The sequence below is a fragment of the Nilaparvata lugens genome, chromosome 1, assembly GCF_014356525.2.
Source record: "Nilaparvata lugens isolate BPH chromosome 1, ASM1435652v1, whole genome shotgun sequence".
NCBI lineage: Eukaryota > Metazoa > Arthropoda > Insecta > Hemiptera > Delphacidae > Nilaparvata > Nilaparvata lugens.
This window is the reverse complement of record NC_052504.1, coordinates 47,661,364-47,677,939: the sequence shown is the minus strand read 5'-3', so window position 1 is coordinate 47,677,939 and position 16,576 is coordinate 47,661,364. Positions and strand designations below refer to the sequence as shown.

At 32.2% G+C, this 16,576-nt stretch overlaps 1 protein-coding gene across 1 annotated transcript in view; it reads left to right on the top strand.

Moving 5' to 3' along the window:
- Window positions 1–15,665, top strand: part of LOC111043827 — a 152,976-nt gene extending 137,311 nt beyond the window's left edge. Inside the window, exons 15-17 of the mRNA XM_039429555.1 lie at window positions 15–246; window positions 3,957–4,365; window positions 4,933–15,665. Of these exons, the coding sequence (XP_039285489.1) occupies window positions 15–246; window positions 3,957–4,365; window positions 4,933–5,112 (821 nt within the window). The 3' untranslated portion in view covers window positions 5,113–15,665. The remainder of the gene's footprint in view (window positions 1–14; window positions 247–3,956; window positions 4,366–4,932) is intronic.
- Window positions 15,666–16,576: the final 911 nt, after the last annotated feature.

The following is a 16,576-nucleotide window of genomic DNA, read 5'->3' as shown; positions in this document are numbered from 1 at the left end:
AAATGTTGCTGCAGGAGGAAGCAACGGTCACCACTACCTAAACCAGCAGAGCCAGCAGTACAACGCGGAGGAGCTACAGCGAGCGGCGCAGGCACTGATTGTGCAAAGTCAGCAGCAGCAGAGCCAACATGGCAACGAGTCGCCCGCCAACTCACCCTCTGCCGCCTCCGTCGTGCAGGCTATGGCCGCAGCCATGCGAATGACCTCCTCGCAGCACCAGCAGAATCAGCAGGTTTCTGTGCACAGGTAAGCCCACAAATATCCTACATCACTCACATCATCAGCCAGTTACACACACATCGATTTGTGGACGTAAGATTTTTTGCCGTCCTTATAAATTATATTAGATTAAACAGACTATGTTTGTCAAGTTCCGTTTAATCTGGCGGATTTCATAAGGACGGCAAAAAATCGATGTGTGTGTAACTGGTTTAGCTACACTTAAGTCAGTTATACAGACCTCGATTTTTGGTCGTACGATTTTTTGTCGTCCTTATGAATTCTATCAAATTCAACGGAACTTGACAAGCATTATCTGTTTGACAACATCTGTTTAATCTAATAGAATTTATAAGGTCGGCAAAAAATCTAACAATTAAAATTCTTTAATTCTTCACAGTAAGAAGAGGGATGCAATCTATATTTTCAATATCGCTTATTGTATAAAAAAGAATGGGCTATGAATATTGTTTATATTTCCATTATTGCTTTCTGCTTATAATTTATAATAATGAATACCGTATGATAGTAATGTATGATAGTACCGTATGATAGAATAATTCATAATAATATTGTTCATTACTTATTTCTCAAATAATAAGAATAATTTCCACTACTAGGCATTATAATTATAGTAAATAGCTTGAATTTCCAGCGGTACTATACAGTGAGTATAGAATGTAATTATATTCCATACTCACTGGTACTATATGCCCTGTGTATAAATTCTATTATGCTATAATATTTTTTTATAATCTGTTATATTATCCCATCGAAATGAATGAATTCAATTCTGAGCAGCGATGAGTGAAATGGGGTTCCAATAAGAAGGTCTGCAATCAATTTCATATGATCTTGAAGTGGATTCACGGAATAGGCTACTCAAAAATATTGTTCATCATTCACTGCTTACTCGCACTTGAGTACTATTTTCTGAGGTCTACTGTGGCTGTGGTGCTTAAATGGTGATCTACAATGGAAACAACAGGCATCAACTCAAATGTGTTTCCTTGTCACAAACAAGATTTTACTTCCGTTGAATATGCGTTGATCTTTTATGGAACTTCTTCGTTATTGAAAAATACACTTCTGAATTCTGTTTTTTTTTTCAAAACAAAAACCAGTACAATGCACATTCAAAAACTATTGGTATTGTTGTTCTTGGGCCAATTCTGTATTTGGCATATGCAAATGAGCTATTTTCAATTAAGATAAGAGAGAGAGTCATAGCTTTTGCTGATGATACAGTTATACTATTTGAAGGAAACACCTGGGAGAAAGTTTTTAATCTGGCACAGAAAGAATTGATTGAAGTTGATAAATGGTTGAGAGAAAATTTGCTTACAGTAAATGCAACAAAATCGAAATTTCTAGCCTTTTCTCTGACGGAACGGATTCTTCAATAAATGTACATCACTGTGGGAGCACCAACAACCCGTGTGATTGCCCTCCAATTAAACAAGTCAATGAAATAAAATATTTAGGAACAATAGTGGACAACAAAAATATAAATGGGACAAGCAAATTAATCTATCAATAACCCGGATCAGGAAGCTTCTTTACAAATTCTATCAACTCCGTAAAATACTCAACTATGAGACATTAAAAACTGTTCATTTTTCTTTAGTGCAATCAATTTTAAGATACGTCATAATTATCTGGAGAGCTACGAATTTTATACATGTTGAAACTCTCTTCAAAAACGAATACTAAAAATAATAGGCTTCAAGGAGAATCAATTCCCCACGAACATTCTTTTTAAGGACAGTAAAGTACTGAGTGTAAGACAACTCTACATCCAGGCTATCATCACGCGAATGAGGAGAAACAACGAACACATAAGACTGGCAGATCATAACCATCAAACAAGGCAGAGACACACGAATTTAATAGTACCAAGGATGAACACTACATTTGGGCAAAGAGACTACATATATTTGGGACCAAAAATTTACAATTCATTACCAATTTACATTAGGGAAGAATTCAATAGACACAGGTTCAAGAAAAGTTCATTTTCCTGGTTAGTTGATATTGGTGTAGAAAATTGTGAAAATTTAGTTAGACTGAAAATATTGAAACTATTTATTCTTCATTCTTTTCCTTTACTAGTTTTTCATTTTTCTAAAAATTAATTTTCTTATTATTATCCTTAATAGAACATTGATATTTATCTACTAATTTCATAATTTTGTTTGTATTATAAATTTTTACTAATTTCATTATAAAAAAATAAAACCCATATCAGTGAATGAAGTTTGTGAATAGTAATAATTATAAGACGCAACAAGAAACTAATAACTTATACCCCAACACATATAATTTATAGTGGGGTGTATATTTATTCATTGAATTATATTTGCCTATTAAGGAATTATTCAATGAATAAAACTTAATTGTTTTAATTGTATTAATTGTTATAGTATTCTAATTTGTAATTTAATTGTTTTTATGAATAAATTTTATTTGATTTATTTGATTTGATTTGTTAACATTCGAAGCTGAAGCAAAGTGAAGTGTACTCATATTTTAGCATCATTCAAGTTAACAATGCTGTTTACTGGAGTTTTTCCCCCGTCATGATAGGCTTTCAAAACTACTGTTTTATAATATTATCATAGTAGCAGGTAACCCGTGCTCTGCAAGGATCTAATTAAAAACTTGACAAACTGAAAACTCTACCTACTGAAATCTTGAAGAATCTAAAATAGGCCTATAACCATCCTCGGTAAATTAAGAATCTATATGCGAATTCTCAAGATAATCAGTCCAGTAGTTCATACGTGATGATGTGTCAAATCAAATCAAATTTTATTGCCTTACAAAGAATGTTGTGTCATTCATGTATTTCCTATTCCGTATGTGACAGCCAATTTTTTCCATTATTACAATAGATAACTGAAGAAGACATAATACTTGAAAATCTAACTATTGATTTTTTTCAATACATCAATATTTTATTATCGATTAGATCCTCACTTTGAATCAGACAGCCTTTTGTTTCCCCAATTCCCCCAAAATACCTACAATATTAGTTTCACTCCGAATTTGTGTCTGATAGTACATTAAAACTGAAGAATATAAATTATTACTAATTTTATTGTGATCTGTTCATGTTTTTCTTATGAATTCCAATGATACAGCTTGAAACCTATGTCCATTTATTTTGTACTGATTGCAAAAGTTTACATTGAATAATTATTTGATGAAAAATCCAAGTTCAATCATAATGAAAACAACTTCCTTCAAAAAATAATTTATAGTAATACGTTTCGAGGGAAAAAATCAAGAACCAAAAACAATGGAAGAAACGCGGATTCGATCCGAGAAACCTTCGCTCTAAAGTCGAGTACTCTACCGCTAGACCACAACGTTATAAGAAGGAAAATTGAAATTTGTGCTTCGAGGTGCAAGAGATTAATATTTTTAGAATCTATATGCAAAACTTGGATATCTAAATCATTCCCGTTTTTCCGGTATGCAATCCACAAGTTTACATGTTTTTATGCGAACTAACTCAACCCAACTCTCTCTTATTATAAATATTCTATTCTCAACAGTTTTACCCTAGTAAAATTCCCGTATTGGTAGATCCATATAATAATATTATAATTAATTTATTTATTTATTTACATTACATTACAATATTGTATTATAATAATATTGTAAAACATGTCAGTGTTGTGAATAAATTTCAAAATCTATTTGAATGATGATGGTAATTTGTGTTGATGTAGCAACGGGCCGGTGAACTCGAACGCGGTGAACACGGACAACATGACAGCGGCGCTGATGAACGCAGCGGTGCGAGCTGCGTCGATGCAGTCGATGGTAGTCGACGCCGCCAACCACGCGTCCATGGCAGCCGCCAATCACCAGTCGATAGCCGCAGCCGCCAATCACCAAGCGGCCGCAGCCGCAGCCGCAGCCGGCCTGCAGACGCCGCAGAACTCGCCGTCACCGACCAGTGCTCTCCGCATGCAGGAGGCGCTGCTTCGATCGCAGGCGGAGGCCGCTTTGCGGCTGGCTGTCACGCAGGCCGTTGTCTCCGCCTCCACGTCCGCCGCGTCCGGCAATGCCGCCGCCGCCGCCCAACACCAGGGCATGCAGGGCGGCACCATGCACAATTACCACCACCAGAACCAGGTGAGTTTACATGCACACATGATAAGAATGATTTGAAATGAAAGATAGGCATGGCCCTTTCTTCCAATAATTTTGTTTAAGAAATAAGTTACTTGACAAATAAATGAACTAACTCAATCAGATTCAAACTCAGTTGAAAGAGAAATATTTGCACTAATTGATGTGATTATTATCTTGCTCTTTCTCTTTAATATAAAACTTGATAACTTGATATATTATTTTGATATTCCTTACTTAGTCTATGTGTTTGACTTTAATAAAATATTCACAATGGATAACTTTTTCCATGTATTCCATATAATCTCATATGTTCAAACATTTTATAGGTATTTTCAAACATCAATGACAGTTCACTTTTAAACTGTTGATTTATTTTTATATTTTGATTTCTTTTATGTATATTGTGTTGCATTGAATAAAATTATTGATTGATTGATTGAAACACACTTAGTAGACAAGTGTAATAAGTGAATGAAAAATGTGGAACGTATACTAATAAGCAGAATTATATGAATGAAAAATGTAAGAAACAGTGGATTGAATGTTGTGTGCTTTGTGTTGTTGCAGGTGCCGGCTGACTTGAGTGAAGCACTGCGCATGCAAGAGCAACGCATCGAACAAGCGCTGCGACTGTCGGGCGGAGACCCACGCGCACTCGGCCTCACGCTGTCCAACAGCCACCACTCGCTGCAACAGTCGCTGCAACAGCAGCAGCAGCAACAACAGCAGCAGCAACACCACCCATGAGGGTTCACCTACTTCTGAAACAGCGCTGGCGGTCACGATTCTTTGCAGCACTTCTTGGACTCAATCTAACAGAGATGCCGTGACGTGACTCGCGCTACACAACCACTAATCCATAATTATTAGTTCATCTGTTAATCAAAAACCTCACTCGCTGGATCCTCTCGGTAACTGGCCGCGACATTCGAGGGACGGTTCATGTAATCCACCGACTTGCATGTTTGCAGCCCAGTTGCACTCCGCGCTGCACTTGTGTTCACAGTGCGCCTGCGCCTCCTCACAACTGGTCAGTCGGTCTGATTACTCCAACTCCCCCCAACCACCCACCCCCATAAATACAAATAATACACATAATCCTCTCAACAGAGGATGTCTCATTTCTCAGCCAGTGTGCTACAGCTACGTACACTGTCACCGGTAACTCAGCGTTACACTACCGAACAACAAGTCTCCTCCGAGATGCAGCACCGTTACCAGTTTGGACCAGCGCCTCACAAACGTCTCTGTATAGTAATCACTTATAGCCTAATTAATGTAAAATATTAGATGTAATTGTAATACGTTTGTACAGTTACAGTAACTTATTAACAATAATGTAATTATGTACTACTACAATCTCCTGAGATAAACTACTATCTCGAAATCACCAGTTACACATGCAACTCATTGTTCCATGTGGTATGTGTCTTTTTATATTGTTTATTGTCAAACGCTGCCTGGTATATGTATTAGTAATTGTAATAATGTGTGTTGAAAGGCGATTCTCGTATTGGTAGATTCATTTAATTATCTCGGGGATGGGTGATAATACATATATATTCTGTTAGGACTTTAGAAGAAATCTTTGTTGTTTGGAACTGAAATTCAGTCATTCTCATTCTGTTCACTGATGTGAGTCTAAATGATTCAGAATTAGAATCGCCCTTCTCTATTCGAGCTCATAAAAATCAATTAATTGTGAAAAATACATAGAATCTTCCGAAAAAAAAGAAATTTGGGAAGGTAAAATCATTTTATATCCTGGAGATTCAAATGTCTCAAACTTATAGATTGGCTTGAAATTTGTTAGATAATTCTAAAAGGTGGAATTTACAATCCCAGTTATCTAAATTTAAGAAATTTTCTCTCTCATTTGATATACAATCTTATACATTATTTATATATTACTTATAATTAGATCAGCGTGAACAATTTGATCAGGCTGTGAGTCAAAGTATTAGTCAAATGTTTCTGGTCAATGTTTTAAGCTCTCTCTGACTTACTTGAAGTGTTTGATAAATATCCAAAAATAGAAAGAGCTCAGAAGATAATAATCATCTAATGCGAAATCATTTGTCGTTTGTTCAATTATTATAATTTTTCAATTGAAAATAAATTGTGTAATTAACATCAAAATTAAAATTTATATCTTAAACTTCAAAATTGAACAGAAATGAAAACTATGAGTGAGTAAGGATGAATCAAATAAAAGGCTTCCGGATGACTGAGTTGCAGTTCCAAATTGAACTATAAGATACTACACATTTTGCTACACTACATCTTGAGCTAATAAATTCAAAATCCTATATTCGGGCATTATTTATATTTAGGCTAAGAAAAATGGAATTTAAGTCTAGTTGGAAATCAATTGACAGATTTATTGACTATAGGTTTCTTGGAATAATACAATTCTGGTCTTAATCAAAATCACAAAACTGTGTCAACAAAAGTTCCTCTTTTTATATAATTTTTTAAATTCCAACTAGCTATGCTTAGGATTTGGTATTGCAAAATGAATTGTTCCAATCTGAAAGATTTCAACTAAAATGTGTTGTATGATGATATTGTTGATAATATACATATATATATATATAAAAAAAGAGAATTGTACATGAGAATTTATTATAACATCTGTATCAATCACCTTTAAAGAAATTATTGAAATTTAACATTTTTATTATTATCACCATTACGATAATGGTGATTTTTAATGATAGTATGTTAGTGTATTTTTGAAACAATGAAATTTAGTACCAACGACTAGAAAAAAATGGTTTTGGTATGAATGACATATCTGTGAGAAAACAAATAAAATATAATGTGTGACTGTTGGTGTGGATGAAATCGTGAATGAGTGTGTATCTGCAAATCTGTATAACGAATATTTGTTGATAAGCGTACGTTGGCGATCGAATGTTGTTACGATAAATCTTTTTATTTCCAATCAAGTTAGTGCTAAAATAACTACTATTGATACGAGATAATATTCCGTTATTTTATATTTTACTATTTCAAATGAAATAACAAAATGAATTACACGACTGAGATAATTTAGTGTTATTTTATTTTTACATAAGATGGGGTTTGCAATTATTATTCATAGAAATTTATAGTGGTTTAAGACTTGTTACGTAATCTTTAATGTTTGGAATGATGGAAATTTTGTTTGGCTGGTTATTTTTCGACAAGTATTAGGAAAACCATGATGTTGACAATATTCATAACAAAAAAGTATCCTCAAAAAAGAGTTTCCATTGGAAGAAAATTGGGAATAATACATTGCATTGAAATCCTATTTGTTGTAAGTATGTGTTGATGTAAATCTAGTGCAATTCAGGATCAGAATTTTGTTCCTACCTTCACTTTCAACACCCCCCCCCTCTCCACCAATTATAACTTTTAGTGCAGAAATATATTCAGTGAACTGAGAAACGCCTCCAATTTCAATTTTAAGAACAGACTATCATCTTAATAATTTCCTTGTAAATCTTTGTAAATACGACTGTTTTGTTATAGATATTTTTTCTACGTTTAACTTTCTTTAAAATTATTATAATCTTATTTTGTTTATGATTAGATTATTGATTTTATTATTCGAACGGGCATAAAAAGAATGAATGATGTTAGGCATTTATGTAGACTAGTTCGTCAGGCGTTTTTGATTATTTCAATTTTCTTGTTTCCTTTCTCTCAGTGATGTTGTGTCGGCTGTGATATTTTTTATATTTGAGTTTGTTTTGTTGATTTTTATTTAAGTATTGTATTTCTAATCGAATACAATTTTCAAGTAATACTGATCGTGCATTTTGATGGAAACGGTAAAGCTGTGTGGCTTTTCTTCAAAGGGAATGTTGATTTACTTGTTCTAATAACTTGGAAAATTAAAAATATTGAAAGTATCTACGTTACTGGATAAAATTGAGAATTTATCATAAATCAACTCATGGACTCTTATCACTGTAATATTTTCTGTACAATCTCCTCAGATTATGTTCTTATTTATAAATATTGTTTTGGTCAGTTTGTTCTTTTGTTTCGGTGTGAATGTTGAATAAGTGTGAGTGTCCGATTCCCATACAAAAATAGCTCAATGTATCATGTTCTTCAATGACCATGGACTTTATCTTCCATGGAAAACTCTTCAAATCATTATTTTAGTCAGATATATTTCTTATTTACTGAATGACAATACTTAGAAATAAAATTCCATGAAAATCTTTTGGTGAATTTGCACAGATTGCTTTGTACTTGTACTGTACATACAAAAGTGATGTTATGGTTAAGTTCAACACATTTAGGACGATGATCAATTTTTATTTCGATAAAATTCTGTCAGTTTAAACATTGTAAATATTTTTCTTGATTTTCTTATCATGATACGTGTATATCTATTAATATTATCAGAGCAGCAACAGTAATCTTCATTAATGTGTATTGAATTGTTTTAGAGAACTTTCCTTTGCAATAGATCAACCGGTTTTGAATTATACATAAGCATCTACTCATATTGTAACTTATACCGTATAATGATGTGTGTTGAACTTCCGTGGATCACTGATTCATCCATGTCCGTGTATATTCAATAGCAAAACTGGTTTTCTGTATAAAGATTTAATAGCTATAGGATCACCGCAAGAAGTTTAATTAGGTTTAATTCTCCAATTCCTTGTGTAAACAGTTATATAATTACATTTTAGGGCCTTACAGATATTGTAAATAATTATTGTCATAACAAAAATACAATAGTATACTCAGTACTGAGGAACTGTACATACACAGTTCCTCCATCAATTAACACGGACTGAACATTCTATGTACACTGGATTTACAAGAATGGGAATCGCTGTTTATAAATCAACTGTATCATACCATCCATGAAGCTTTTGTAGCATTAACTCTCTATTCTTCTCATTGACTAGGAAACATTATTTTAATGTCTACTCAGCCAAAGCTGCAATTACATCCGGCTGATGGTCATTGGAATAACTAAATCTCCCACCTCATACCATCAAATGAAACTCGCTTTATCTCACCTCTAAGTTATTGACAAAGAATATCCTGTGTTTTTCCATACAAGAACAGGGATGACCTCTTATAACAGTTTTAGCCCCTTTGTCAATAGCTATATCATGTGTAATGGGTTTCATCCTACATGATAATCGTGAGGAGTGATCACCTAGTTGTGCAACCATATGGATGAGAATTCTACAAATACGAAGATTGTATGGTTGCACAGTGACTGTGATATCCACCTCACATTAGTTTTATCTGAATTCCTCAAATTGCAACAACTCTGAAATACTTTTAACTTGAAATAAGTACATTAATTTGACCAATATTTTTTGAAAAAATCTCTCTTATTAGGTTTCTAATAAACAACCAATGCTGCAAGCATAACATTAAGTCGGGTATGATCAGTTGGAATAAATGTTCGATTCTCATCCACTACTCACAATTAAGCTGAAACTTTAAACGAATATGTTCTGGTCAGTAATATAAGTGCAATATGAAATGAAATCCGTTATTTCTCTACTTTTTATTCTGTTAATGTAAGCAAATTGAATTGTTTTGAAAAACAAATTCTATGATAATTTCTGTATTATAACTTTTCCTTTATTAAATCAATATTCCAGTTTATTTTCTTTAGAATATATTTGAATATTGAGAAATCATTATTATAATAACTATTACTATTATTAACGTTGATGAGAGAAAATATCTTTTTGTTATATTTTATTGAAATAAGGTATTTAAGTATTAATTTAAGTATCGGCCATTCTACCATGATGTTTTTGATTATATTGTAATATTATTATTTGTAACAATATGATAGATTCATTTATAATAATTTCTATAATCAAAAGTTTATGCATGTTGGAATATTCATAAAAAATGGTCTTATATTTGTCAGATAATAATAGTTGAATTATTACAGATTTATATTTTGAAAGAGAAAAACTATTGAAATCAAACAGATATTGCTGTTGAAACGACCAAACGTTAACATACATCATGACACTTGCAAATACAAAAGTGTCACAACTCTGTTTGGTCCACCAAGACTGTTTTGTTTAGAGGTTCAGCGGGACGGACGCCATATAGAACTTGATAAGTCGATAACTCAATAACTTTTTTACTGTATCTTGAAACCACTGACAAAGGTCAAATATCAAAATTCCATTGTTTTACGAGAAAAAACATTCCATTAATTTCCACATAAAAATTCTCACGGACAAAAATACACAACTCATTAAGTTTTCTGTTACTGATTCATAGTCAAATAGCACATAACTCTCCTACTCTCTACTTTCCTCCACTTCTCGGCACATCAACACAGACGTGTGTCTTGAACATTATTATCTGCATTCATACATTAACTAATAAACAAATGAAGCTTCATTTTTAAGACATCCTTTCTGAATTTTCAAAACAATAATCCGTGCAGAATAGTATTACACTATTTGTAAAGTTGAAATTTGCCACCGCTACAATAGCCCAATACATAGCATGTTTACACTGCTATGTACCATATGCAAACCTATTGGAGACAGACATTTGCAATAGCCCAAACACCCCAGTTCACCAGAGCGGGGGTGCCTCTGTTACAATTTTTCTGACGCCACCATGCAATAGACCAATACGTAATATGCATACACTATTACGTACAATACTTACAAGACTAAAACGATAATTATACACACAAACATTTTGCCGAAGACTACAAATAGCCTGATAAACATAAATAGTCGTGACACTATTATGTACCGATGACTTCCTTAGCCCGATTACATATATAGTATGACACTATTATGTAGAAGATTACATGAATAGTATGACACTATTATGTACTACATGCTCTCATTGTATTATATTGTTCTACAAATGTACCATAGCCCGTACAATAGCCCAATACATGATCAGTCATCACTGACATGTACCATAATACAAATAAAAAACTATGTTTTTACAATAGCCCAATACACGGTGTGTATATCACCGCCGTGTACCACACTACAATACAATAATGTTAAATCAGTTGAGTTACAATAATAGCCTAAATGCATCAATAGTTGACACTATTATGTACTCAATATTCTCAACAATAATGAAACGAACGGATCAATATTAATTACAATCAGTAATTGCAATAGACTAAACACGCACAGCAACCACAGCTGTGAGTGCCACCACTCAAATAACTGCAATAGCCACCTGGATATTTGGACAGTAGCCACGATCAATGCTTGCCGTCAATACATAAATAGTCAATACTATTATGTAATTCACATACAGCAACAACTAACAGCCATCAGCAATACTGCTACCTCACCATCTATGGCTCATTAGTATTTTAATATCACACATAATGGTTAGTACTATTATGTAATGCCAGCTACTATATTTTGCATGTAAACCAGGAAAATTCAGCAATCTCTTTCAAAGCACTGGTATCTTGCAAAATACGTATATTATATGAATATTACATGCAATAGCTTGGCGCGATCGTGAGCATCAGCCGCGATCGTTGCCCTATCAACTGGTTTTTAATTTATTATACTCAAACATAATTACATTTTAAATAGATTTCTGTGTAACAACCATGTTCAACATTGTTTAATCTTAAAAGTAAATATTATTAAGGTGTTGTTTAGTTTCTGGTGTCACATCAACAGTAATCGAGTTTATGTTTAGTTGTTATATGCTTCATATGCTCTTCTATAATATCTACTATTACTTCAATCTACTATGCTTGTCAATAGATGTAGCCTCAGAGCTTCACTCCTCCCTTGTGATTCCAATTTCAATTACCAGAAACCCTTTACAGCTGACTTGGAACTCTTTTTATTGGATTTTTGTGAGAAATTATTCAAAATATTCATTTTGATAACAAATTTTGATTTACAATCTAACTTACAACTCAATTCGATTTTTGTGAAAATCGTTTTAGAAAAATTCTAGTTTAGCCGTATATTTTTAGAATTTCTTGAGATCTTTCAATTTCTCTAATCAATTAATCTTCATCTTACAAATCATTAAGCTTCTTATCATGAAACACATTTATTGACTCAAAATTTATTGAAGTAATTATAAATTACTCCATGTGACTTGATTTTTTAAATATGGTAGTTTAATGCATTAAAAATAAGATTATATTCAAATAAAAACCTTTGACTTAAAGTTATCTCATCTTCAAATCAAATTTTCCAAGTCAGCCAAAACTGTTTCCTTTTAGAGAATCATTCAGTGTGCAAGAAGTATTTCCCTTTTCTCTCCAACTACAGAATAATTGTGTTACGCACAATATTTTGGAGTCTCTAGAGGGTGATATTTCCAGCTTGCTGATTGGTGATCTGTTCCTTTGGTTTTCTCTGATCCTTTCGGATCGAACATTTTTCGATTGCTCTCTTCCCCAACCTTATTGAAACGAGCCGTTATTGCAGTAACAGTAAGACACACCATGCTGTTATGTGTCATTCTAATATGTTGTGTTTTTCTCTTATACAATATACAAGTTAACAGTTTTCCTCATTAATTAGTTTGTATACAGTGTAATCAGACTCTGAGCTTTTCAGCCGGGTCCTAAGTAAGATACAGTAATGTTTTACAGTAAAATAACATACCATAACATCAGTCTCAATGATGTATTTTGAACTATATAGATGATAAGTACGGTACCGTAAGTTAGATATCCTTTATTGAAAGAATTGGTGGCTTCTATAGTGTTGAATTTCTGTTTGCAATCCAAACACTTCCCTTTATTATCTATAATTAATTATTGTATCGCAGTCAGCCTTGTTGCTCTTGATTAACCTCTAGTATCAATGACAATTATTAATAACTTATAAATCAATTCTTGTTATGTTTTGCGACTTATCTTTCCTGTAGCTGTAAAAGTCAAGCTGTTACCAATTGTTGACAATTTATTGCGTTCGTGTTGATCATATAGGTAAATAATTATCATTACCATTCAGATACCGGTACTTTAAACGGTTGCAATATACTTTATACCTCAAGTATGAAACTTTCTTTAAACCTCCTTTTTATGTTATCTGTTGTTAACCACTCTTGTTTGTTATTTCCCACTGTTATTTTTTTCAATTACAGTACTTGTTCTTGTTCCCAACTTTTATATCTAAGGATGTGCTATCTAAGTAGAGATGTACAGTGTAGTTCAATTGTTCATAACATCCAGTTTTGTTAGGTGATATTGAGGAATCTTTGAAATTTAATCAGTCTCTTGACTGGGAAATCATACCGGTAACTTAGAACTGAAAGGATACTGAGATTGCAGTTTGGAAGTTGGAAGTAAAGTTGAAAAGATTGGAAGTTGGTTAAAATATAGAAGCGCACATTTCTTACAGTCACAGTCAACAACGTCAACTTCACAGCCAATAAAATAAAAAAAATATATAAATTCATAAAAAACAATTGCTATTCGAAACAACTGAATTATGAAGTTGAGAAATGCTTTTTGGAGAAAAATATGAATTTTTCGCGAAAAATAATAATTGATAAAGCATAGACCATGATGTAGAATTTTCAGTGAAAAATAAATTCAACAATAAATATTTTTGAAACTTCGGATGTATTGCCTATATCATGGCAGATTTTTCAAATTTATAACTAAACCGGAATCAAGAAATTGAAAATATTAAATCAACTAGCCTTTATCAATAATTATCAATAATTGAATAAATTGAAAATTAACTTTTGAAGCTATCTTTATTGTCTCATACACCGGTATATTTTTGTAATGTTAGATTGGTTGGGTTTAGGGAAGAAGAAGAGTTTAGAATTTCCAGCAACTAGTTATATTTCCAAGATCCCATTCTTTATTTCAATTCAATAAGATATCAATCCAAATATTCAGATAATATTTTCAAACATTTTGGAAAAGACGTTGTTTCAAGAGATTAAATTACAGGCCTACTAATTAGGCCCATTACTTGGTATAGGTGCCTATAAAGTTTATTTTGTCTTAATTATTCGACGATTATGAAACTAAATTATGGACTCATACTTCTAGAGATATTCAACATACTCGTGACAGCCCACTGGTTTTTTTTTGAACACCTTGAATTAGAATTTGTCAATATATCACCTGACAGAGCTGCGTACGAGAAGCCTCTAAATTCTTTCAATAATGAATATTGATCATTTACCTATTGATAGTTCAAATGGCAGCCTGAGATCTTGTGCAGGAAACTTTTGCAAAATAAATATCACTGACAAGTCCATCAATGAAACAAATAAAAATTATGACAAAAAATAATATTAGTGTGATGATGATAATATGTTTTCGATGAATGTGATAAAATTTGTTTTAACTTGTAAAATTTATGTATTCAGAGTTCGTGTGGAAAATTAGGAGTTTTGATGGATTTTTCACCAATCACAAATCACGAAATGATATTACTAAATTAGGTTTGGCTACAGACTGCACAAGTATCAGACTGTTATAAGCTGTTTTAATAATCGCTGTCTGACAGTAACTATATTATTTAGCTTAACATTTTTCATTTACAGTAATAGTTTAAATAATATTTCAATAGTATCAATATTACTTAGAACACATAATATTTATCCGCCATGATACAGTTAATAATAAGCATTCGAACCTCTCTCCTCTGAACATTTTCCTAGGTGTAACACTTGGTGTTTGTTTGACTGTGTTCTAATTTTTGTTTCATTGCCATATCTGTATTGATATATTAACAATTTGTTTAAGTGGAAAAATTGAAAAGTCGTAGAGATTTTTTATCATTTTATTTGATAAAACAAGCGCACTCTGTATGTCTTATCTTACACCTTTTGTGTTCAGTTAAACATGTATACGTTGAGCAAATATTCAAACTGAATATATTGCAAGAAATTATCATTTTGTTCCTTCGAACCAAATATCTACTAAGATTTTGAGAGATAATATTTTGTGTTCAAAATAACTCAAAAACATTGAAAAAAATGTTTGACTGAGAAATTTAATTTCATGACGTTATTGAATTTTATACTATCTGCTGCATGTCAAACTGCTTGAGATTTGATAACTTATATTGTGTATTGATAGTCATATTTTTTAAGCTCCTGTAACTTATTTGAACGTTCAGAATATGGCAAATCGATTAGTTATTTATGTTACAGGTGTTGCCCAAAGTGTGTATGTAGCTAAGTATGAGTGTGAGTTTTGTTCCACAGCATAGGCCTACTTGTGTAGAAATCTATCCTGTTTAGGTATAAATTCATTGTTCTGAAACGATTTATGTTCACAATCGAATGTTCAATAAAAATAATATAATCTGGTTTGCTTACAAGGTCTTGTGAAAACCATTATTGATGACTCAAGTACAACATTATAAAATTGAATATTTTAAGCCAAAATTAAGTATTTGGAAGAATATTGAAAATATAATATAAAGAGGATATTTTTATATTTCATTTGGCAAGATAAATAAAACTCATTTGGCAAATAAGAATATTGTATTAGGCATTTCTTATGATTTTCTCTTTCATTTCATGATAAAAACAAGAAAAATTATGAATATATTTTAAAAATGGAACAACCCAAAAATATGTTGTGTAGTAATATTATTGATGTATTGAAAAATAAAATATGAAAAATAAGATAATTGGTTTTGAATCACATCCAGAATTTCCTAGTTCTGACAACTTCTTAATAGAAAATCATTCCATTCAAGCCATACTGGATCATACTCCTACAAAAAATAAAGAATTTACCAGGTTTTCTACAAAGAGAAGGTTTGAAGCCAAAAATAGATTTTAATCAATTTATAGAATTATGAAGAGTATCCGAAGGGGGGTGAAATATTATGCAGTGAGATAATGATTCTTGATTATTGCAATCCATGGAGTTGTAGAGAGAGTCTTCAACTTGAATAATTTACTCATAAATAAATTAATGAGAGTCAACAATATTCACAGAAAGGATTATCAATTTTGAAGAGAATCGTCATGTTTACTCTGACAATATTTATGATTGAACTATTACAATATATGGTACGCTTCATAAACATGAAAGAGGCAACTGGGGCGAGGTTACGACTTGTGGAAATGCACCGCTACCTTCAGTCATTATTAGTGATCTGGGTTTTGAACTCATCAACTCATTTTCAATAATAGTAAAATATTATAATTTCAAAGCAAACTTCTTACATTGATTGCCTCTGTGTCATGGAACATGGATATGAGAAGC